The sequence below is a fragment of the Sparus aurata genome, chromosome 20 (genome assembly GCF_900880675.1).
Source record: "Sparus aurata chromosome 20, fSpaAur1.1, whole genome shotgun sequence".
NCBI lineage: Eukaryota > Metazoa > Chordata > Actinopteri > Spariformes > Sparidae > Sparus > Sparus aurata.
Genome location: NC_044206.1, coordinates 15,327,775 through 15,353,065, shown reverse-complemented (window position 1 = coordinate 15,353,065; position 25,291 = coordinate 15,327,775). Strand labels below are relative to the sequence as shown.

The following is a 25,291-nucleotide window of genomic DNA, read 5'->3' as shown; positions in this document are numbered from 1 at the left end:
CCTTTGTAACGCAGAGGAAGGGAAAAAAAACGAAGGAGGAGAAGAAAGAGGACTGGCTCGGTTGCGCTCTTTGAACGCAGGAAGCTCTCTTATGGCCGGCATGGCCCTTAAGAGAGGAGTCTGAGGATGATGATTAAACCAGGGCAGACAAGCACGGATGAAGAAGACCTCCCAGGACAACATCAGAAAGGCAGAGACGAGCCCTCAAAGGTCATGAACAGGCCGCCGTGATGTTTTCTTTGCACTTTGCCTTTGCAGTTGCCAGGGTGGTGAGAACAGACACAGGGGGATTTATTGTGTCTGGGGTTGACTGAGTGATGTCACAGGAGGTTGCGTTCAAGGTCACGAGTGGCTCCGGGATGGACGGGTCTCTCCGTGGCCGACGTCAGTGGATTAGATGCAGGTTGCCAGCTTTTAGGTCTTTTAAGACAGCCCCTGTGCATTGCGCCGCCGCCGCCACCCACGCACACCATGCGATGCGCGGCGGTAAGTAGTGCGGCGCGCCACAATCCAGCTGCTCAGTCAGACAAGATATCTGCTGGGATCAACTGCTACTTGTCCCAGCTGCTTGTGACCTTAAGCCTCCGCGGCTGATGTGCCGGGGTCTGACAAGAAAGCTCCAGGAGCATTCATTTGCCGCTAATTCTCCTGTCGCCATCGGTCTCTGAATGCTGACAAACATACAGTCACATGCACGCACACACACACACGCTGGATGCGGCCCCCCGCTGTGCGGAAACTCCATCGGCGTTGCCTGCTGGGTTTCGTCTGAACGGAATGATTATCACACTTCAGTTAGCACATGTCACTGAGCCCTGCCTGAGTCTGCCGTGTCCCAGTCCTGTGCTCAAACGCTGACATTTACTGACAGAAGCATTGGTTGACTTTATGCTAATGCCGATTGTGGGTGGATGTCTGTGTGTGGCTCTGTGTTTTGTTCGTCCGTCCGCCGTTCGTGTGCGCATGCAGTATGTTAATTCACGACACATTTGTTCCTCCCAGCTCAATCACAGCCGCAGCCCCATATCCTTTGTGTCAGGGTGGAAATTCAATGGCCTGAACTGTATTCTCTCCTCCGCAGAGAGCGGTGACACCTACCAGAGGCAGGTGCTGTCCATCTTCAGCATCGCCTCGGGGATCTGTCTTCTCGGAGTGGCGTGCATGGCTCTCTACCGCCGCAACAAGTGAGTGATGCCAGCCAGTGCCACATTAGCAGACCGTGCCCCGTGGCTGTGCAGAAAGAGCACTTTACTATCATGGCATGGAGCCCAATGAAATTCTAAGTGTGAGTCAGCTCGACGGATGTTTCAGCAGGGCATTGCATCTGAATTGTGCAGGATGCATTTGGGACCGATACTCATGGAAGATTTATTCGGGAAGTGGTTTTAGCGAGCAGGGGTGTCACATAAATGCTTCGCCACTAAACAAAATACACAGATAAGGCAGGGGTTCAAACACATCGGACCCTAAGCGTGCGTGTGCATGACTGGATAAGAAAAAAAAAAAAAAGGCAAGGCAAGGCAGGACGAGAAGCAGCCCGCCAAAGTCAATTACTCGCCGTGGGGGAAGAGGAAGACAAAAAGGGAGGTAGACAAAGAAAAGTAATGGCAGGGTGTAGACGGGGGGGGTAAACAAAAATAGGTTTCATCATCAGCACGCTAAGTGTCGGTCAGCCGCTCCACAGGTAATTAACTCGCTGCAAAAATGAAATCTACACTCCTTCTTAAATTGAATCTCTTTACCCCCCCTTTTTTTTTTCCTTCCTGACAGCGTCCGCTCAGATAAATCGCTCCTCCCGCTAATGCTCGAGTTTATTCCGCTCTTCGGTGGAGATGTAAAATTTCATTTGTATCAGGGCCTCGCAGTAAAAGATCCGCCATTAAAGTTGCATTCCTGAGAGCGTTTGAAGGCTGGTACAGAGGAGCTGAGAGATGAGAGAGGCAGGATACGAAGGCCAAATACCTCCCAGCAGTAATTGATTATCATGAACTGGACTATAAAATTAACTTTTTTTATATATATATATAAATAATAGATAGTGCACTATATTGTTAAGTGTGATGATTGAGCGGGCCTGAGTTCAATGCACAGTATGTGTTTTCTGCCAGTATGGCGGTTTCAAAAGCAGGAAAAAACAATGACTGAATAAACAAGCTCGTTCTCAGAGGAAAATTAGGTCCCCGGAAGACTGTTTGAAGCTAGAAAGGTGGCAGGGTCTGCCACATATAATCAAAGAAAAACAGTATGAATCGTGTGTATTCAGTCAAGGAAATAAGGAGCTGTTTATTTAGTTTGTTTATGTATCTGTCTCTTTGGATTACAGTTTCTTGCCCAAAACTACATAGTGCATCTTTAAGGTCAAAAAGTTACGCTATGTCGCTTTAAATTAAATTTGGTTGACTGTATTTTGTCGACGGGCCCCGATGTAAGACGGTCGTTCAACCACTCGAGTCATTTTCCTCCCATATTCCAACTTTGCTGAGAAACATTTAACAGGCCTCGGCAGTAGAGAGAATTAAGCAACCTAGTATTTAAAAATGAACTTTTAATGGTGAATTAAACATTTAATCCAAAAGTCTTAAGCATCAATTAATTTTTAATCCAATCAAAGTTTAATCCAAAATGAAGGCACACTCTCATATTTTATATTTAGCATAGCTAAAAGATGCCCATTTTGCTTTGCCCTCTCTTCACCTCATGTTTGCTTTGCAAGAGCGTTTCTCATGGGAAAGATCGGAGGCAATTACGGCGTGCAGGTGAGAAAGAATCGAAGCTATTAATGGATGAATCAACACCTACCGAGGCGCTGTTAACGTGACATGTTCAAACATGTATGTAGACATAAAACGATTGAAGCGACCAGAAATCTTCCATCCCCTGCCTCAGTGAGGATTCGATGTCTGGCTTCTCTGGAGATATTTCTGGAAAATCTCCTTCTTTCTCTTTTCCCGGAATATTATCACAAAGGCATGTAATGGACGTTTCACGGTACATTGCCTTGATTAAATTTCCACTTGTGCAAAGACATCTTCTCTCCTAATGCTATTTTTATAGCCAGTTCCAGGGTGTGTGTGTGTGTTTTTTTCCCACATCTGTCAAACCTTCACCTTTGGACAGGGAGGGGAAAAAAAAAAAAATCCTAAATTTGAGTTGCAAATTGACTGCTGCTCATTTTTGTCGCATTGACCTTTTCGCGGAGCTCATTGCATTTGCTACGTTTGACAAATTTTGTCAGATCTCCTGTTTTCTTTTTCGCCATTAGACAAACACAAGTCCGGGAATTGAGATACTTCCCTTAATGGGCAACTGTGATGTTATATCAGCATTTTAGACTTTTATCTCAAGGCATCAGCATGGTTTTTCCCTGTTTTTATTTTTCTCCACACATTCAGCAGAGTGTGTGCCAGTAATTAAGGTTAACAGGTCAATAAATATGATCCCCTACAGTACCTTGCTGTTACATGTGTGTATATAACGAGCTGGCTCACAGAAATCAATGACCGGACTAAAGAGCGCGTGTGTTGTCATTAGGCAGAAATACCCTGACCGCAGCAACCGCAGCCAGACTTCTCGAGAGAACTCCACCACTGTGGCCATTTTTGCTGTTTCTCTCTTATGGATATATTTAGTTTAGTTTTTTTAATTACAGGTCCGGTTTACCCTTTAGTTGTTGTAATATTCCAATCTATCCCCTTTTCCAGAAGACACAGGGAAAAACTCCAGGCTCATTTCTCCGACAGCCGCAGCCTGAGGGACTGCAGCGTCAACGCCTCCAGCCTCATGTCCAAATCGACTCCCCGCCTCCAGTACAGCCTCCAATTCCAAAAGGTAAGTCTTTTTACCTGTTATTGATTTATTCCCCCCCCCCCCCATCCTTTTATCATCATTATGATCAGTTTCATCTCAATATGTATAGCACTTCGTCTCCGAACCAAAAACAACAGAGCGCCTGACAGGATGATGTATGGTGTGTATCTTAATAATCTCTCCAACTGGCTGAAGCCTTTTTGTTCACACTCGGGTCTGACAGGAGCCAAGACAGAGGGGAATTATGGTTTAAAAATGAATGCATCGCGTATTATGGAGGAAAAATCTGCTTGTCGCGTTCGCATTGACAGACTCCCGTGACAAACTGCAGATTGGAAATTCTAATCTGTGGCGTTTCACGGACCCTGAACTCACCGTGCAAGCGCAGCAACAATACTGTACACGAGACGACTAATGTTAAATGGCATTTTTGGGGGCTGGGCTTTTTTTGTCACGAGTGAGGCCGCCACGACTGTTTTGCAGATGCACTCACTTTTTTCCCAAATGATCTTTTATTATTTGGATTTTTGCAAATTGGACTGCCTGGTGGCTCCTTTTTTTGCCGTTTTTTGGAGCAGAAGGACGGAGAGGTTTGTGCGAAATGGAGCGCTAAAGAAATGAAAAGAAGAACAAAGTGGTGTGATTAAATTATTGATTAATGAAGAAGCATTTTGGGGAGAAACTGCGAGCCGAAGCGGGGGGGGGGGACAGTCTAATTTGGGCAGCTATTGCTCGAATTAAAAACTAAAAAAAAATCACAAAGACAAACTCCTGGTTTTAGTGAAGCGAGATGGCAGGGGGTGGACATGAAAAGACATGAAAGAAAGAAAGAAAGAAAGAGCAAAAAAAAAAATATATCACAAAATGAATCATGGTGGAGAAAACTGACTGAATAGCAGCCCTAATGCTTGCTTGTAAAGGTCCTATCAAAGGCTGGCAATTGGCGTAACGCATTAGCACTCTCCTGCATGCGCCCTCTTTGTTTGGTGTTTGAAAAACGGTCACATATCATTTATTTGCTGCTGCCACTCTTCATATGATATTGTTTTATAGGGTTTTTGATTTGTTCAGTGTGCGGCTTTCATCCATCGCAGGGGGAACTCATACTGTCCTAAATCGACTTCACTTTTCTCAGTTGGTCCAAAAGATTTCAAAGATCAAAAAAGTCACCAGGAGTCTCCAAGGCTGAGTGAAGTAGGACTTTATTTGCCGGGAAAAAAAAAGAACGAGATCAGACACAGACAAAATCCCTGAAAAGAACCAAACTGACCCGCGGTTCAAAGCATTGAGCATCCTACTTTAAACACATAAAACTGGGAGTGTCTTCTCAGGCTTCATGGCCTCAACCAATCCCTGTTCTTCTTTATTTCTGCTGACACTGCTGTTTTTCTATGGAAAATCCTCGTTCTGCCTTCTGCAGAACTGCACGTCGACCGGCTGCTCTTCGCCTCGCTTAGTTTTTTTTTAAAACAGGTGCTTTTCCTCTATCTATATCACTGAATCTTAGTAACTCTGGCATTCAGGCTTTTTGATAGCTCAGTCCCTTTCTTGATGTATCCCATTATATCTGATCACTCTTTGCACTGCATTTAGAAGTGTTGTATATTTGGTTCACACTTTACATCACCACACTACAGCAGCTTTAATCAGTAGATGCACATTTCTTTTCCGCAACTCTTTCACAGTTATTACCCTTCATTTGTTACGTTTGTCATTATTACAGTTATTATCAGTTATCATTATTCACTATTTACTAACTATGGTTATTTTATACTACAATGCCCATCACTATCTTGCGATCGTGAACCTGTGTCAATGTGCGGCGGCTCGTCCTAACTCTCTAGGTGTTACTGACCCTCGAAGATGAATGCTTCCTTTCCTCTGCAGGTTGCCAAACTCTCTGTTAAAGGGGCACTGTAGGTATTTTTCTCAGAGGAAAGTAAGGTCCCCATAACACAGTTTGAAGCTAGAAAAGGTGGCAGAGTCCCCCAAATATAGACAAATAAAAACAGCAGGAACTTGTGTTGTCCTTTAAGGTCACTTTGTTTATTCTGTCATGAAAACGAAGAGCGAGTTTGTTTATTTAGTTTGTTCAGGCATACAAATAATGTCTTTCCCCCAAAAACTACATAGTGCACCTTTAAATTATGCATGTCTAGACACAGGTTATTACCGGGGAAGAACAAGCATCTGTTTATTTTATTTCACATTTGTCGTTAGTTTTTTTTTTTGCCTAAAATTCCTCCTTCGGTTTCAGTCTGTCATGTCTGCGTTAGCACTTTGCCAAATGTAGCCTGCAACTGAGGCTCTTTAATAATGCAACAGTGTTTAGTGTCACAAGCTGAAACACAAACACCCCTGAAGCTAACCCCACCCACGGAACTGCAGTTGGCACAGTCTGAAAGCTTTTTTGAGGGTGTCGCAGGAAATTATGGCTTTGAGCCATTGACAGCTTGAAGAAAGTTGTTCAACATTTGATGTAAATGTTTTGTCGCTGTTAAGTGGCTGTGTTAAATTAAAGGGTCCCGTATCGGAGTAAGTGATATCTTTAAGTGATATCTGTAATAAAGCAGGTGTAGGTTCCACAAAAATACTGTTAAATACTCAGACAATACTCAGATGTGGGGCCTTTAAACGGGCCATGACGACTCCTGTAAGGTTGTGATGTCACAACCAGACTGGTAATTAAGTAATATACTTGAGCAAAAGTAAAGATATTGTGTTAAAATATTACTTCAGTAAAAGTAAAAGTCATCCATATGAACAGTACTTGAGCAAAAGCTTTAAAGTATCTGATATTAAATGTACTTAAATATCTAAAGTACAAGTTAAGGTATATAACACATAAATTTACATGTATGTATATACTGTATACTTTGTCGACTCAACATGTTTCTGATTAACAGAATCAGTGTTTCTTTTTATCTCATTGATGATAAAAGAAATTGATTTAAAATCTGCCACTTTGGCTCTGATGCCACATGGTATCTGCACAGTAACTAGTAACTAAAGTTATCAAATAAATGTAATAAAATAAAAAGTAAAAAAAACTGCTTCCAAAGTTGAGTGAAGTGGAAGTATAAAGTAGCAGGAAGTAGAAACAGTGAAGTGTGAATACCCCAGATTTGTACATAAATACAGTACTTGAGTAAATGTACTCAGTTACATTCACAACTATACAGTCTCCACCCTCAGCAAAGCTCCCAGCACTGCCGTGGTTGCAAAAACACAAGCAGTGCTAAAATAGAAACACAGCATGTGGTGCCTGCTCAGGCCTGTGAGAGTCGACCAATCAGAGCAGGTTTGGCCGTCAGACGGACGGTGAATAGAGGTGCTGCAGCAATGGACAGTATGAGAAAAATCCTGTTTTCTTTAACATGAAAGCGTGAAAACACTTTGTAGTGGACATCCAAAGTGTCCTGCAAGCAAGTATGAACCTGAAAAAGAGCATAATATGGGCCCTTTAAACTAAAATTGAATTTTGATGTCACTTGTGCACAAAGTTCAACTGAAGCCAAACCAGCTGGAGCACTTCAGCGCCCAGTTTTTACGCATTTCAGTCAGACGCAGGCGCCTCTTGTACCGCAGCACAATAGCAGGCTATTATATTAACACCATGACTGTGAGAATGTGGTGACAGGGAACGCATGAGGTCTCAGCGTGCAGTGACGGCCTGTGTCCAGCCACAGAATACTCTGAAAGGTGGACACAGGGAGGATGCCAGGAGGACAGGGAAGGCAGAAGAAAAAAATAAAAGACAGTAATAACACAACAACGCAGCAACAGCTATAATAGAACTGTGTGAAGGAAAGCTTAAGGTGGGATGTGAAAGATCTCCGGCTATGAGCACCCAGGAGGGGGCATGAGCTGAACAGAGCGAGGAAAGATTAACAAGTGAAACCCATTTTTCCACAGATTTGACACAGCGACCCCAGACCACCGCTTCTCTCCACCCACTCCCTCAGCATGCAACCATCTAGGGAGAGGACATGTGCCGTGGGTGGTGCAAGTCCTGCTAGTTCTCTGGGTTTTTTTTTTTTTTCTTTTCTTTTCTTTTTTCTTTCTTTCAAGTCAAACTGACAAAATGGAAAAGTACTCAGCGAGGAAAGAACAGAGCGTCGCGCTCTTAATGAAGCTCAAAACATTTCGGTGTGCGCCGCGTGCTGCAACATGCTCGGCGTCGGGAAGCGCGGTGGGGTTTTTTTCCGCTGTGTGCCAGTGAGGCAGGAAGTTGGAGGATGAGCGCGGCGAGCTGGTGGACAAAAAAGGGCTCGCTCTGTGGGGGCAGGTGCGGAGGGGAGGATGAAACCGGAGTCCATTTTAGTTTGCGTCTTCCATACCATCTGCGTTGATAAACTGATGCGCCGCTGTGCACCAGTCTTTAACCTACTCCCCCCAAAAATATGCCAAATCGCTGAACTCAGGCGAGCTTAGAGCAAGATGTTTTTCTCTCGGGGTTTGCTGCTGACTTCATTGTTACACTCTGCAGTAACACTCAAGGTCGGAGCCTACGTAGAAGTTACTAAACCCTTGGCGCCTTTTAAAAAACATGCACCTGCACCGCCTCTGTACAGTGTGTTCTTTACTATTATTAAGATACACGTCATCCGTCATCCTGTCAAGAATTATGTTTTTAGAGCACTTTACTATTAAGTCCGACTTCGCTGTGCACCTCCATCCGCCATCTTGACTGCACATCTGGAAAGCATTCCTGTGCATATGTTCCCGCCATCTGTACGTGCGGAATGGCCATGTGAATTGCTCAAGCCTCCGACACTTAACTGTAAATATTATATCGCGTGAGATTCTGCAAGGCCGCTTTCGCCGCACTCTTTAACGGAAAAGGGAATCACAGGAAGGGCGGTGATTGTATAGTTGAACACCCTCCTCGCATCCTCTGAGAATTAAATCAACACCTCTCCGGCGATGAAACTGTGTCTCAAATGAGAAGAGATGGGGTACGCGCCCATGAGACGCTGCAACGAAGCAGACACGCACCGACTTGAAGGAATAGGGGCACTCAGACTGGGAAGACACAGAAACTCAATTCCCATCAGCCGGAAGCCTGGTCTGGTGGTAACTAACTAGTCTAGCCTCAGTCGAAGGAGAGACCCCTCAGGAGCGAGCCCAAGCTACTGCATGAATACTTCATCGGGAGTGGGAGAATTGTTGAGGGCCAAAGAGCAGACACTTCAGTGCTAAAAATCCACCGAAAAATGACTTCAGAATATTTTAATGAAAGTTCTGGCGTGCCTCAAGGCTGTTTCATGTCCGACCAAAATCAATTTTCACAAAGCTCTGAGCTGCTTATGTTCTCAAAGACACTGTTTTCTTCTTCTACAAGACATGATTAACGCCAGGGAAGCACTGATGCTTTGATACCAAAGGCTCTTGGTGAAGATGATTACTGAAATTTCAGCAGATGTAGATAGATGAAGCAGCAGCAGGAGTAGCTAAGCAAGGGACCATTAAAGATGCAATATGTAAGATTTGACCACCTGTTGAATTTCTACTCCAACAAAATAGGGTAAATATGCTAACTGCTGCTAATTGTATTTGATACATCTAGACTGCCATCAGCTCGTTAGCTCGGTTAGCCATGTAACCAGTTAGAAAACTGGGGGAGTCTTTGTGTTTACACTGCGAGCACAGTAGTTGTTTAGATCAACAGGGAAAAAGTAGTTTTCAGGTACAGGGCTAGCTGGTTAGCATGCTAACTGCAATAGATATTCTCTGCAACACAGCACATAGATGTCAGACATGTTATTTCCTCACTTTCTGCAAACAACTGAAGTTCATTTTGAATGTTTTAAACCAGAATTCTTACATTTTGCACCTTTAGACAAATTCTAGTTTTAGTTTTGCGGAATTTAAAGCAACAATATGTACATTTTTTGCAGAAAGCTCATTGATTGTCGAGTGTTTTTCCATCATCCATCCATTCATTATCTGTAATAGCCTTCGCAGGGTTGCGGGGGTCCAGAGACAAGCCAAACATTGGGCTTGTGGCGGGGTACGCCATTCTCAAGCCCGGATTGTCAAATAGCGTTGGCATTTGGCGATTTGGGAATGACACTCAACAATTATTCTAAAGGTTGCATTCTGATTTGTGGAATATCTGAAGAGTATTTCTGAACTTCTGTCCCTCAAAGACCTGTGAAAAAACTAAAGGAATAGCGCGTTCACAGGGTTAACCGGGGCGCCGGCGAGAACAGAAAATGGAGGAAGGATGTTAGCCACTTGCTCAGCAAGTGTTGTGACGGCAGTTGGGATGATATGAAAGCTTAAGTAGGTGTTTCCGTGATTAATAAAAAGAACAGGCCAGTGCAGCTTGAAATTAATAACGCTGTCAGCAGTTATGCACTCCATGTAATGTGCATGACAGTGCATGGTTCTGAAACGGCTGATGAGCATTTTGATACCAGGTAGAGGCACAGGGAGCAGTCACGTCCCGGCTCAGAGGGCTGACTACATCTGGAGGTGGTTTGTTCTGCCGCTGGCTCGAAGATTGTCCTTCATGAAGAATGGTCAAATATCCCATTATGCACAGTTCACGACCTGCGATTTGATTGTAATCCGAGGAGGATTAGTGCTGCTCTGAATGCATAGGTTTTCCTTTCTCCTTGTTATGTAAATTCTGCTGTTATTCCGTCAGGCTCCTTGTATTTTTTCCTTCGCCCTCTCCTTGAAGTAAACCCACAGTGCGTAGTTTTTTATCCTTGGCTTTCACAAGTGGCATAAAACAAGGCAAAAGTGAGATGGGGGGGAGGGGGACAAATGAAATGGGTTACGCCACGCAGGTCTGCCACAAGCTATTTATTTTATCCTCTGACATAGATATCATCCTCCAGGAAAGTTTGCCACAGCAATTGTTCCAGAGAGTGAGGCGTTGTGCAGCTGCAGGGTATATGAGAGGGTGGTCAAAATGATCCTATTTTCTTGCACAACTAGGGAAGAGCAGTAACTGCTCCCTCTGGGAGTCAGGGGTGTAAGGGAGAAAAAAAAAAGAGGCTTATCGGGCATGAGAACCCCGAACCAGCTCTCAGTCACATGCAGTCGCTTTAATGATGCACAATGAGACGGACAGACGGGGCAGAGCAGGAGGTACTGTAACTAGAATAGCAGAATTATCTCATGACTTAGTTTTTCACAGGGGGGTTCTGGGGGTCATTCGTGGCCACTCCGTCTGGGGCCTGTTGCAAGATAATGGTGTTCATTTTGATAAGAATAGAAGGGAGAGAATTGGGGGGCAGGGGGGGGGAATTCTTTAGGAAACCATTAACGTAATCTTGTGTGGGATTAATTCTTCAGTGCAGAGGGAGCACTGTGAGGGCCACGGCGGAGTTGATTCACAAAGCGTCCCCCTCTTAATCTGCAGTTTAAAATGTAAAGTGTAATTAAAGACACTCCGCCCGGCTAAGGAGGGGATGCGTCAGCGAGAGAGCATCCTCAACCTGTCTGGGGACTTTTGGCTAAGCCACAAACACTATCCTCGGTATTATGCATTATACCCTGTGCTTATTTCCTGTGTTGACATACATAATCACTTACACCTGCATCTTGTTCCTGATCGTGATCATTATAACATAAAAACATCTGGGCACGAGGACACATTCCCAAGCTGCAATTACTGTACACACTGTTCTTTCTTCATTGTTTCTTTTTGCAGAGCTGCAGTTCTCACGGATCGTCTGCTAAGGACGGCAACGCGGCACCCGGCGCGTCAACAGCGGCCCCGCCTATCCTCAGCAGAGCGCTGTCGAAAGGAAAACGCTTCAGGTGAAAATGCAACATCCTCTTATTCCATCCCGGCTCTCATATCTCCCCCCACCCCCCATCCCCGTGTCCAGAGGCAGCCGAGTGAGGAATGCAATCATCCCGCAATATGGCGGAGTATAGAGACCTCAAAATAATACACAGATCATTAATGCAATCGTTACAAAGACTTACGGCGGCTATAAGTGGGAGGAACTGTGTTAATATATATAATCGCTAACAGCGTAAGCTTTGTCCGTGTGCATATCTTAAGTCTGGCATTTTGTAGGCGGATTAAAGGTGCAGCCAGTATCATAAAAAATGAAAGCCGCAGTCCTTCAAAACAGTTAGGAAAGTCTTTATTTACATGGCGTGTCCGGTGAACTGTGCAAAGTGATTAAATGTGTGCGCAGGCAGAAGTCTGAAATGACTGCTCGCACACTGATAGGGAGGAGAAGTGAATTTTAATGTGCAGGCAAACATTGATTCAACAAACTTCCTCTCCACGCCATCGTTCGAATGACAGAAGATTGAACAAAATTAACAACATTCAGCTACAAGGGGAACTGTCAGAAAGCGGTGGCGCTTTTGTGATCACCGCCGCCGGTATCAGAGGCTGCCATTTCAGAAATCCTCAGAAGAACACAGGGTTTGCGGGTAACGGAGCACGCCACAATGTGGGATGCGGGGATGTTTACAGAAAAAAGGCTTTAATTTGCTTTGATGATATGGGTGCTGGCACACTTTGACAATTAATGACATTCAGCCACACGGCGTGTGCGAGGAGATGTTTATTTCCTGTAGCACCCTTTTTTTTTATGCTCATTGTCGGCAATTTCACATAAAAAATTTGCTGGCAAACATCTTGCCTCTCACTGGATCTGATGGTGGCGTTTTGTCGCAACTGCGCGGTAAAATGGGAGCAGACACAGTACAGGATGCACAGTGATTAGAGGCATCTATGTTTTGCTGAGAGCGAGGTGGAAAGGTCGCGCGAGTACAGCCAGAGGGAGTTTTTCAGATGTCTGCTGAACTATGATGACAACTTTAGCGAAAGCCCCCCACCCGCTGAGGCAGCAATCACTTTCTGTTTTAATGGACCAGTGCAGTGTCACAGAGGAACTCGTCCAGGCCAACCCGTCCTGGTCCGCGTCCTGGCAAGTGCCATGCAGGTGATTCCTCGGAGGGCAGCTAACAGTCAATCATGTGTCGAGCGTGGTTCTCCGAGCGGGAGGGCGGGCGTGCGGGCTGGGGGGGAACTAGACTGTGATGGATGATGTGGAGATGCTTTCAGCTATTGACCTGAGAAACTGGGCTACACTGAGAGCTATCAGGAGAAATGCCCCATAAAAGCATGTCAATATGGTCCATCAATATCGCTCGCGAAAAGGTTACCTGTGAATCACTGGCTTTATCACTGGGCACGAGCATTAGGAGATTGATTCACCTGCTTGAATGCAGTGTGTGTCTGTCGAACCGGGGGACTTTGCTGAAACAATGTAGACGTCACATAAATCACTGAAAATATACACGTGAGATAAAGATTTTCAAAAAGCGCATATCAAGAACCTACAGTCCCAGAAGAGGCTCTGCCGCGATGGACTTGACCGTTTAGAACAAGGACAGGCTGAAAGTAAAAAAAATCCAAAAGTGCCATGTTTTCTAACGGCCAGCAGGGGGAGACACCACTGGTTTCAAAGAGGTCTAATTTTATATAAGCGTATGAGAAAATGACCCTACTTCTCACATGATTTTTTTGCCTCAGCAAACAGTTTCCCAGTGAGCTTTTGGTCTCAATCCATAGTTTCAAGGCTTCTCCAATACAGCATGGTGTTCATTTTGTAAACTATGCTCCCAATAATATACACCAAACTATGGTTACTTTTAGGAACGAAAATACAAAATGGCGATGACCGAGGCTTCAAAATGGTAGTCCACAACCAATGGGTGACCTCCAAGCCCGTGGTAACAAGCCCGTGAGCTTTGATGTCAGAGTTACAAAGTGGCCAAATCGTGAAACTACACAAAAAGTTCATTCGGTTTGATACAATTTGGGATGTCTTGGAAGAGCCGCACGATTTAATTGTCTTACTCCAATTCAGAAGTTAGCAGCTCGGCCGGCTCAACTCTCTAGTGTGCACGCTGTAATCCAGCTAATTTTACACCAAGGAAGTCAAACCTTAATGGCTTCATGCACCACTGAGCAGCTTTCAGAGGAATGAACGGGACACCGCCTCCAACACTGTCCTCGGGTCTCCTTCATGAGATCCCTGGACACACAGGCAAGTTTAGTGCTAAATGCTAACAATAGCATTCTTACACGCTCATGTTCATGCTCAGCAGGTAGGCTGATGTTTGCCATGTCAGCCCTCTCAGTCTAGTTTGTAGGCATACTTACTTATAAAAGCTAATTAGCATTAGACATGAGGTGTATCTGAGGCTAATGGGAACAGTAGTTGTGCATGTATTTGGACATGAATAACAAATGAAATGTTTGACCTCTTGGTGAAGCTGGAGTAAAATTCAGGGATCACCAAGATGAGTAGGATGACTGACAATGTGTCATTTACATCCATCCAGTGGTTGTTGAGATAATTCCCTCTGGACTGAAGACAGACACCCCTCCAGCTATGTGGCTCTGCGTTGTGAATTTACATTGTAAATAGTCCAACTAAAGCCTTTCTCTCAATGCAGCGTGGCGCTTGTTGCACAAAATGTCAGCGCGGAAAACTGAACCATCAGTCATTTTGAAATTAATCATTTCCTACTTTGATACATTCCAAATAAACTCAGTAGCGCGGCTCACCCTGTTCTGCCCGCTCTCGAGCGCAGTTCCGAATTGCCTTTCCGGCAAAAAAAAATCTGACGGAAATAACACTGTCTGAGTCGATGTATAATCATCACACCGCCGGTAGATCAATCAGTGTTTTCATTTCGGCTACTGTGGAATTTGATCAATCACCATGAGTCCATTGTCGTGATTGGATTATGAGGAAATTGTTGTAGGCTAATCAATGTGCTCAATTCGAGTCAGTGAGCGCGGACCAACACATCGGAACTCTGGAGGAAAGAGTTTACTCTCAATGTGCCATTTGTGTTTTAGATTCAGCTGAGGTCCTGACATCCCGCACACTTTTCTGACTCTCTACCATGTCTAATAAACGCATAAAGGGAGAAGAACTGATTAAAATATGTGCCGAATTACTCTCACAGCCGGTCTCAGCCGTTACACATCAGGAGGCAGTGCGTTTACGGTGAATTGTGGAGATAAGCGACCGCCTTTCAATTCCAGACCCTTCTAACATTTAACATTCGATAATTACAACAGCCTGGTGATTCTGTGCACAAAAAACACATTTCAATTCTTCCAGCTTTCTGCTAATCCTAATTAAAAAATCAGCATGGTAATAGCAAACAAAAGTGACATAATTCAGCTTTATTCATATCAACTTTTTACAACATCAGTCGACACGAGAAAAAAAAAAAAAAAAAAAAAAAAGCTAAATGCTGCCAAAGACCAGAGCCAGCATTAGCCATGCTTATTGTTCCCACAGCCACGGACATTTAGTAATTATTATAACCAAGTACTTTCAGTCGGTGTCCCAGTAGGCTATCAATTAATAACCAAAAGTCTACTGGACTATTTAATCCCCTGCATGATTTAAAAGGAGGGAGTTCAGTTAGAGGACGAGGTAAAAAAATTTAAAAGATCTTGAAGTTTGGACATCTTGATTACTATTAAACACCATCTTCATACATACACAATTTCTTCCTCGTGTGTGGCTGCTGCGACGGCAAATTATTTAAGAGCGCCGAATCAAGGAATGTTTGTCACTGTTTTTGTATTCGGTGCCTCGATACAAACAAGTTTTTTTCCCACCCAGCAGTAATAATGTGTCATAAGTTGTTTTTTTATTTGAGGTTTCAGTTTATCGAACGCAATCAAGTGACTTATTGCTCACAAAAAGGAACTGTAGCTCGTGATCAAAGGGGGAGCCATGGCGCCGAGATGTATTCAAACAAAACTGAAAAAAAATATTTTAGCTCTGTGTGTTACGGGAGTTGTTTGGTTCTGGGATGATGCGCTTGCATGTCAGCTCGCAATACAGTGCGGCACGACTCTTGATACACGTCGGATGTCATCGCTTTTTATCGCAGCAGCCGCGCGGGGATCCACTTTGAAGTCGACCACCCGCTGCCCACAGAACAATGTAAAAAAAGCAGCGAGCCCACCGCTTCCATCCTTAACAGCAGCGGGATATCAATATATATGCACTGTTCATATCCACGTGGGTATAACAAACGTTTGCCCTGTATACCAGCGTTTAGTCACACGCAGTGTTTTATGTTCCAGATGTATTTTGAATTTGTAGCCAGTCAGTCATGATCCTACATGGTCCACAGCAGAGATGTGCACTAATACATTAAAAAAGTATCTTGTTACAAATTAAACATATAATTACACATAATTGCTCATCAAATTAGGTGTTTAGTGGCCTCAAAATGGGTTTGACATTAAAGGGGCTCTGCAACTTCTGTGTCGTGCTAAAAGCTGGTCCTGAGTTTGCATTTGCAGACTCCATTTCTAAACTTCAACCTCGCAAAGAAATTTAAACGAGGTGTAATTTTTCACGTCGTGTACAGCCGGCTAACATGCGGTGCGGTTGCAGCTCAGGCGGTAGAGCGGGTCGTCCAGTAACCGGAAGGTCGCTGGCTCCATCCCCCCCAAATCCCCAGTCAGTAGACAGAAAAGCACTATAGAAATGCAACTCCCCTTACAATTTACCATGTGGCAAATAAGAAAGTGATTGATACAAAGTGTTGCACACTTTAACCTGCCTAGATTGCAAAGACAGCTCTGCTGATTTCACATGTCATAGTTTCAAAGTGGCCAATCAGGATATCTCAGCTGCAGATCCTGGGCCTGTTCAATCCAAACAAAATGCAGCAAAACTTTTATTTAATCATAATATTAATTATTGTTCGAGCTTGAGTTTTTATTTTTCCTAAAGTTAACCCTAACCCTAGGGATAAACATTTTGCTACCATTACGTGTTTTTACAGTAAAGCCGCAGTGAGTGATTTTTTATTAAAGTAAGTAATGAATAGCCTTATATTCCAACACTAATCACAGTTATAGAGCATTTGGTTAGTGGCTCATGTCTCTCCTCCTCCTGCTCATGCAGTAAAAAAAAACTTTTATATATATTTTTTTTTCCATTTTTTTTTTTTCTGGTATCCCGGCCCATTTTATCCAATCAGGAGAGAGAACACAGATAGGAGGGAGGGGACTGCCAACTGCAAACCAGACAGAAAGTTAGCTCAAACAACGACAAGTTTTTAAATTATGACCGCCTCTGTGTCACACAAGAACCTCCGAGCTAGAAACCTACTTATCAAAACAATAACACAGTCGCTAACGGTACAAAGCCAAACGACGTAGCAGCCGTGACCCCATTCTTTTGCTGCGATTTAGCCATTTATACATATTTTGCAGGGGCACAGTCGCTGCATCCGGGGTTAATCGCTGCCAACAAGCCAGCAGAGCTTTTTTTTTTTCCTCCCCACCCAGCGCTGACAGAGTGCAGCGGATGTTTTTTTTTACGACCAAATACTTCATGACATTCCCATTAGCCTCAGCTGTGCATTGTGTTGGGGGCTAATTAACAAATGTTAGCATGCCAACGGGCCAAACCAAGGTGGTCAACCCGGCGGACATTACCTGCTAATCATCGGAATGCTAGCGCTGCAACTGCGAGCGCGTTAGCATTTAGCTCACAGTGCACAGGGCTGCTAGCACGGCGTCACACTCACTCTGTCCTCTTCTTCGATCGAGACATGAAAAATTATTTAATGTTAATGGGAACTGTATTGCTTAATGGTGAATTACTATTGTCCTCACCTGAATCTGATGCTGAGAGTTCCGTGCCAAGGTCATTTATGCACGTGTCAATTGAATGCAGCATATGATGGGGTTTTTCTTTCACTCACCTCAATGAAACAGAAAGGTCAGTCCATGCCGGTCCATTTTACAACCATGAAGATCAGGAGATGGGACACATTTGATAACAATGAACAAATGAATTGAAAATGAGGGAGCGCTGTTTAAACGTGAAATAGTGTGTTGACGGTGTGTTAACCTGGTTTTCTCCTTCTGGTTACAGGAGTAGCTCCCTTTCCCTAAGTCCTGCCCAGCAACGGAGGGAGAACAACTACTTCAGGACGCCTCCCGTTCCCAGAGGAAAACACAAAATATCAACCAATCTCGTCGATGGATCCAGAGCGTCCGGCCACGTCTACAAACACCTGCAGGAGGACGAGTCAACAGACGTGGAGTCCATTAGGAGGTGAAACTTTGTCCTTTTCCTTTTTGTCACTTTTGTCATCTGGATTCCTGCCTCAAAGAGGAGATTCTCTCTTTTTGCCACCACCCCACCGTCTGTGCTGAGGTCAAACAGCCGGTTCAGTGATACAGACCCCCCCGGACTAAGTGAGGTTAAGTTGGAGTGGCAGAAGGATAATTTGGGGAGAAATGAGTTTATGACTGAGATGCTCTCAGTTCAAATCCGTGAACTAGCTTATGAAATCTAATCCAGGGAAATAAATTAGATCTGCTGTGGCCTCCTTCAACTGGGACTGTCACAATTAATTTGGAGAGCACAGTTGATCCCGACCGCTCAACATCATGGTGCCGGGGAAGTCCGAGATAGGAGACTGTGTTGTAATCCTCGCCATGCTCGCCACTGGGCTTTTAGCTGCGAGTGAAGACGTGGTTGGTTTTCATCAGGGTTAGAAATACAACAACGGGGGGCCAAAGCTAATTACCAGATGATGGACGAGTTCACATGAATCTGAAGAAGTCCAGTCGGGCCTGATTTTGGCTGACGCTCCGGCATTATGCTGGAAGCTTCATGGTTCACATATCTAATAAATAATTACATTTTCTGTCATTTTCATGCTAAATGCCGAGCCGTTTTGGGGCTGACCGCAGCCTCCTAGAACAAGGACCACAAATAGCATAGAAAGGATTAATTTCAGCCATTTACACATCTTGAATTCTCCTCATGGCCCCCTCGTGATGTCGACTGAGGACAAGCGAGTTGCCCTATTTTTCATGGCTATCAGAAGTGAAGCAGAGCCACTGGCGCTGTTTCAGGAGGCTTAAAAGGCAGGGAGGACTTTGGCAGGGCCACCTCGCGCCAGTTGGCTATCTGAGGGGCTTAAAATAACTTACACGTTAAAAAAAAAAGGAAAAGAAAAAAAAGGTACTGTCTGATGATACTCGCTGGCACCGGCTCAGAAAAGGTAGCTGGATGTGAAATCCTCTCTCGCACAGTTGTTATCAAAGAGGGGCGCTCATCCGGGAGGGGAGGGGGATGATCCGTGTGGAGACAAAGTTGCACATTATTTTAAACTTTCTCTGCAGATTATAAATAAGATTCATTGTTACGTAACATCTCCCAAAGCAAACAACCTCATGCCGCTCATTGAGGTGCTTGTTTTGCCTAAGAAAGAATAATGCACCATGTCAAGCAGCTCCATCGGCATATTCCTCTTAAGCAACAACAATGAAAACAAGGTTTTTATTTACAGACGCGGGCGCGAGCATCTCTCAGCCCGAGCGAGGCAGTCCTTTTTAGCATATGCCTCCGAAACAGCCTAATTTGCTGTCAGCATTTGCAACTTGAGCGATGGCACTGTTATCAGCAACGTCTGTCTTTAAAGCCGCGGCGTCCCTCGCGCATTCCCCGCACTTAGGAGGGCCTAGCAATGCTCCTATTAGCGTGCCAACCTGATTGAGCGTTACAGTGACTTGTAAGATGCGCTGCGAGCTGCCAAACTCTTTATGTGACCTATTTCCATAATTTACTTTTTTTTTTTTTTTTTTTTTTTTTAAACAAAGCTCCATGAAGCTCAGCAGTTTCTTTTCAAAATGGCTGCGCGGAGAGAGAGATCCTCCACACTCGTGTTCATGTGCACAGGCGCGCGCACACAGACGGAATAGCAAACAAACCAATAAAGACATACATCCGCATGCTACGAGCTGTTCAACCTGACACAGCTTTTTTTCTTTTTTTTTTTTAAAAACAAGTGTTAGGAACAGAGCTGAAGTGAGAGGGCTCGTCTTCTTCACGGGGATAAGATTGCATTTGTACAGTTAAACAATGCAGATCTCATTAGCCATTGATAATTCCCTTGCAAATCCATCTGCCGTGCGCACTCCGCTGGCCTTCTGGAGGTTGGAGTGACGTATTTTCTCTGGACTTTCCAGCCGTGCAACATCAAGTTACCAAAGCTTGCAGCCCCCTCCCCCCTCCTCCTCCTCCTTCTCCTCCCCCCCCCCCCCTCCACCTCTCCCTTGTTGCCATGGATACACCCCTCTCATCTCTGGAAATGAGAAGCGGGAGGTGGAAAGGAGAGTGAGAGAAGGAGAGAGGGTAAAGTGAGGAAAGAGGGAAGATGTGTGCGGAGATGATGATGATGATGATGAGAGTGCAGCCGGGGGAAGGAGTGCGGGCGGCATGGCAGGAAGTGTTAGGGAAAATAGGGGGTGAGCACGAGCGGCAAACAAACACGAAAGGCGCTCGCCGATGTTTTCCCATTTTGCGACAACAAATCCCCGCTGAATATTGTCAGTTCCATTATCCAGCGTCAAAACATACATTTACCCATCGCAGATAAGGACGGCATTGACAGCAAATTTGTTACGGGAGTTATTTTTAGATGCGTTTTGATCTGGTGGATTTACCTCCAGCTTGCAGTCGCGCCTCTAATACCAAGGGGAGGAGTGGGAAAGTAATTCAATTATTTAAACTTGGTTATGCTACAAACAGTCTCTGAGGGCTGACAATAACATGCTCCGTCTCCTAAGGCTGTGCCGGGGTGATTTCTAAATGTGAATCGAGTCTTTAGTAACAATATTAACTCTTGTGCAAATGCAACACATATACAAACTCACCGCCCTCAACGCTAAATAAGTTTCCCCTCCTCTACTGTTATTACTTTCACACTTGACGTCACGCTTTTCAATCTGCTCGGCGCCGTTTTTCACGATACATTCCACTCCAAACATTCAAGATGCGTGACTGTAAGTGAGGCTCACCTGAATTGACCCCAAATGTCACATTGCAAACCTGCAAGACGATCGGGTAATGAGTGAAATCGGAAGACATGTTTTCAAGGAGGCGATATATAATTTGTCCACGTACTCACGCAGGCCGGGGTCATGAATCCAGCAGCTGTGTTGCCAAAGCCTTAAATCTTCAGTAAGGCAGCCATGAGAGGGGGGATTTTTCAGTTAAACATTCGTGCAGCGGCAAAACAGGCCCCTTATGCGGAGGATTATAAATAATTACACAAGATTATGAAAGAACAATACCTAAATATTTGTAATTTTCTTGGTGCAAGACAATGTTTTGTGGAACAATGAGGGGTAAAATGCACAAGAGTTTATTACCCATCCATCTAATTCCTCTCAGGATATAAGAGTCAGAGAGAAAAAGGTCACAATTTAAATGTCTCTCGTTCTCATCCAGCCATTTCTGTTCTTTCCTCTCCACAAAGGTGTGATTCTGCCGGGGGTAGAGTCGGCGCCCTCCTCAGCAGGACTTCACTCACTCACTTCGCAGCCAGAAAGGGATGGACCGAGGTGCCCTGCACCCGCCTGGACAAGGGAACAACCTATCTTCCACCCTCCCTGCGCACCCAATCTGTGCCCATCATCCCTTCGCTCCAAGCATGTGACCTTGAGGCGGGAAACGTGGACATGAGTGACCGGAACCAAGGGGGGCTCCTCAAGTGGCATCCCATGCTGGCTGGAAAGGCATCGGTGCCCATTCGCAGTTCTCACTCCCCCGCCTGTGAGACCGTTGTGCTGGCTTCTGGTGTTATGCCCAGCGGTGTTAGCCCTCCTGTCACCACCACTGCTACACTGGGCTCGGAGAAGAATCTCAGCTTCTCACAAACACCCTGCTCCATTGAAATCACAGTGGAACTCGGGCAGGATTTAAAACAGAAAAGCCTCTCCGGCCCCATGAAAATATCTGGGTCTCAGAGCGAGATCCAAGGCGGTGGCGTAAAAACTCTCGAGGCTGGGACTACGCAGGAATCAGAAGGGAAAAGTGTGCAGTATTCAGCCAGAGTGGTGCACACAGGCATCGGGACCAGAGGTTTGAAGGCAGCAGGCCAAAGAGAAGCCCAGGGACAGTGCCAAGGTCAGACATCCCTCGTGTATGGAGGCGCAAACGGCTCCTTGGCCACCAAAGGACCCAGCTGCAGAGGAACTGGAAATGCTTATGCCAAGCCCTCTGCAAGCTGATTGGATTAACTCTGTAAAGCTTTCACAGACAGTGTTTCCAATGACTGTATACCTTTGCTGGTGGCACAGGATGTTTAGCAGGTGGGACCATCTGTGGGGCCGCACAGACCAATGACAGATGGCGGTCGTTTTTTGATGGAACATGAACAGACTGAACTGCGGAGGAAAAAAATATTGACACAACAAAAGACATCAAATTATAAAGAAAAAGAGACTAAACAAACACACACATTGTGAATAAATGTGACTCAATAAGGAAAAACAAAAGCCGTGACTTGAGTGGGAGCTTGACTTAAACAGTGTATTGAAAAAAATGCCACTATTTAAAAGGAGCTTCTACTTAGAAACCAAAATAGTGTGTCATCTCTATGTTGTTTCTCTATTGTAAAGAAATGAAATTATATATGTCATATTATATACGTCATATAGACGTATATATATTTGACTACAATTGTGACAAAATAAAGATTAAGATAACAGTGTTAATTAAGGGCTTTGTTTATCTGAATCCATTTTTACTACATGATGTGCAGAATGTCTTGCCTTTTGTTGGTGGATTGTTGTCTTGGACGGGGCAATGTGTAAGATATGGCCAGTATTTCAGTTTAAAACATTCAAAAAATGAACATTATGTTATGAGTATGAAAAAACAACAGTGTTACATGAAAGACGTCTGTTTACTGTGTTGCAGAGATGTCTATTGAAGTTAGCATGCTAACCAGCTAGCCCTTCCTGTCTCGTAATACCACTTTGTACCTCAAGAATTAGCCAATTTGCTAGTTATGGGGCATTCAGACCAAACTGGGTGCCACATAGGTAACGCAAAACATAATAATAATCCAGCCATCAAACTCGGGCGTGTGAAGTGAGGCAAATATTCTCTTCATGTTAGGTCTGAACGCACCATTAGTCTAATAAGTAGACAAAATAAATTAACAAAATGTCAAGAAAGTAAATATTTTTACACCTAATCTCCGTAATAAACAGAAAAACACAAGCGTACTCTGTCTGAATTCAGGTTTCTTTTACCGAACTAAGACGACCTTAACAGTTAAACACGACATAAACAAAATAAAAACGTACCCAAGCAGTCTTGGTTTATCTTTACACAATCACTTCCGGTTTGGTCGAAACACATCACTAATTCACGGCTTTACCAGTCCCTGCTGATGTCTGACTCTCGTCTCTGAAGTCATAGTCTTGGTCATAGCTTCTGTAAATCGCCTCTGTACTGCTTCCCCTGTTGTCAAACCGACCTCCATCTCAGAGGGTTTGTTTGATCCAGTCTGGTGTCCATCCACGTTCACTAGGAGCCCTGTGATGTGACGACTACTACGACTACTATAACAGCACTAGCACCAAGCTAGTTAGTTTGGCAGCTTGCCAGCAAAGATAGCTACAGCAAAAAGTAAAGTGAGCGCCAGTTAGCCAGTTAATTCTGTCCATTTCTTCCAAAAGATACCTTTTATGTACAAAATTATCTATAAAAATGCCACAAAAGTTCAAGTCTATTCTGACATAACATATGCCGAGGTCAGGGCAAACTTTAGCTGAGTCTTCCCTTTATCTCCATGGCAACAGACACCTGTAGTCTTTCAGGGTTAATCTAAACATGCACCTGTTACCCTGAAACCTAAAATCAGCCACACTAATTATGGAAAGCTCATTAATTTTGCTTCAGATACAGGTAGATGGTCTCCAGGTGTGTGTGTGTGTGTGTGTGTGTGTGTGTTTGTGTGTTTGTGTGTTGGTTGGGGGTTCGACTGGAATTAATGAGGGTAAAGATGTTGCAAAGGGAAGGAGAAAGCTCCCTTGCTCCCTGAAATCTTAGTATAGAAAAAAAAATCCCTCCACACATCTCACACTGAAGGTTTAAAAGGGGAAGAGGATAATGGTTAAAGCTTTGGTGATGGAGCATTAACAGCGTGTATGTGACGAAAAAGGTATTTCAGTCTATACTCATTATTTCCCATGATGCACTTTATATTGTATCCATAGGCTATAAACACTAAAGAAGATCAACCTCACTGTTTTGAATTATAACAATGGCCGAGAGGTTTTGCAGATGGAAATGAAGCACAGCAGCACACAAGCCGAGTACAATTCTGTATTTATGCCTCATTTACGTCAAATTCAGTATATCTGAGTTTCTTCCCTTTCAGGTCTTGCTATGACTGCTGGCAAGGTAAGTTATACAGGACTTACAAATGGGTATTACTGAGATTTCTTCATCACTGCTCAGCAGAATAAAACTATCTTGAGTCTATAAGAAGGTTTTTATGAAGATTAAAATGAACTTCATTTATCCCTAAGGAGAAATCAAGCCAAGACAGCTGCAAAGGAAAGATAAAATTAACATAAATAGAAAATATTTAGGGTTCTAAACACATACAGTGGCTGTGTGTGAGACATTCCACTGAACTTTTGGATGTTTAAAGATTTACAATTAGGTATTGTGTTCGCTGTGCAGTGGAAGACCACAAAAGTCAGGTGTGCAGATGGAGACACGCGCCACATGAAAGGAACAATCTCAAAAAGAAATAAACTGTACTAAATACAAATACTTCAGCGCATTTAAAATGGTTTGATGACTGAAGCTCAACATAAGAGACTGAGGAGCCCCCTGGCACCGTCAATAGAAAGATAAAATAAGGGATTATCTTCAAGGAAATTATGCTCATCCCCCCAGCAGAGTCCCAGAAGTAGAATCTATTCCAAGGAGCACTCAACCAGTCCTGGAAGCTCAATGGACCATATTCACACAGCGGCCATTTTCCCCTGAAGTCATGCTGATGTTGGGATGGTGGGTTGCAAGCCATTGAAATAGACAATGGATAGTGAAAATCTGGAGATTCACTGGGTCATATTTCATGGTAAAAACAACACATTTGATACCAGTTAGCTAACGTTAGCGTTCAACCACTTTCCAGCTAACGTTACTATCTGATTAGGCTACATCCAGTATGTTTCACTTCCAGTGTGTTCAAGATTTGTGTTAATATTTTAGAATCAGTTTATGCCTATGCCATTGTATTACGTAGCACTAACGTTAGCTAGGAGGAGGCTGAATGCTAACTTTAGCTAATGGGTTATTGAATATGTTGTTTTACCTTGAAAAAGGGAACCATTGTTCCTCCAGATGTTCAGTATCCATTGGCTTTTCATTTGCTGTTCAATCAGGAGGCGCTGAAATGTTAACAAGTTGTCATATTCCTTACAGTTAAAGAATTTGCGACAGGGAAAGCAGCAATACGGTACATTACACCTAATTTATATGCATCACTGTCTGTTTACAGTCATACCTATGATTCAGATGTATGTATTTGCATCGTCTGCATTTCTGGATGTTGATAAATGTAAACGATATGCGCAGAAATCTGTCCAGGAGTTGAGTGTGGAAAGGAAAGGATG

General features: G+C 44.1%; 1 protein-coding gene across 1 annotated transcript in view; it reads left to right on the top strand.

The window, feature by feature from the left end:
• nrg3b (neuregulin 3b) overlaps positions 1-22,882 on the top strand; it is a 220,638-nt gene extending 197,756 nt beyond the window's left edge. The window contains exons 5-9 of the mRNA XM_030400688.1: positions 1,082-1,184; positions 3,702-3,828; positions 11,477-11,586; positions 17,727-17,909; positions 21,127-22,882. Of these exons, the coding sequence (XP_030256548.1) occupies positions 1,082-1,184; positions 3,702-3,828; positions 11,477-11,586; positions 17,727-17,909; positions 21,127-21,880 (1,277 nt within the window). The 3' untranslated portion in view covers positions 21,881-22,882. The remainder of the gene's footprint in view (positions 1-1,081; positions 1,185-3,701; positions 3,829-11,476; positions 11,587-17,726; positions 17,910-21,126) is intronic.
• The last annotated feature ends 2,409 nt before the right edge of the window (positions 22,883-25,291 follow it).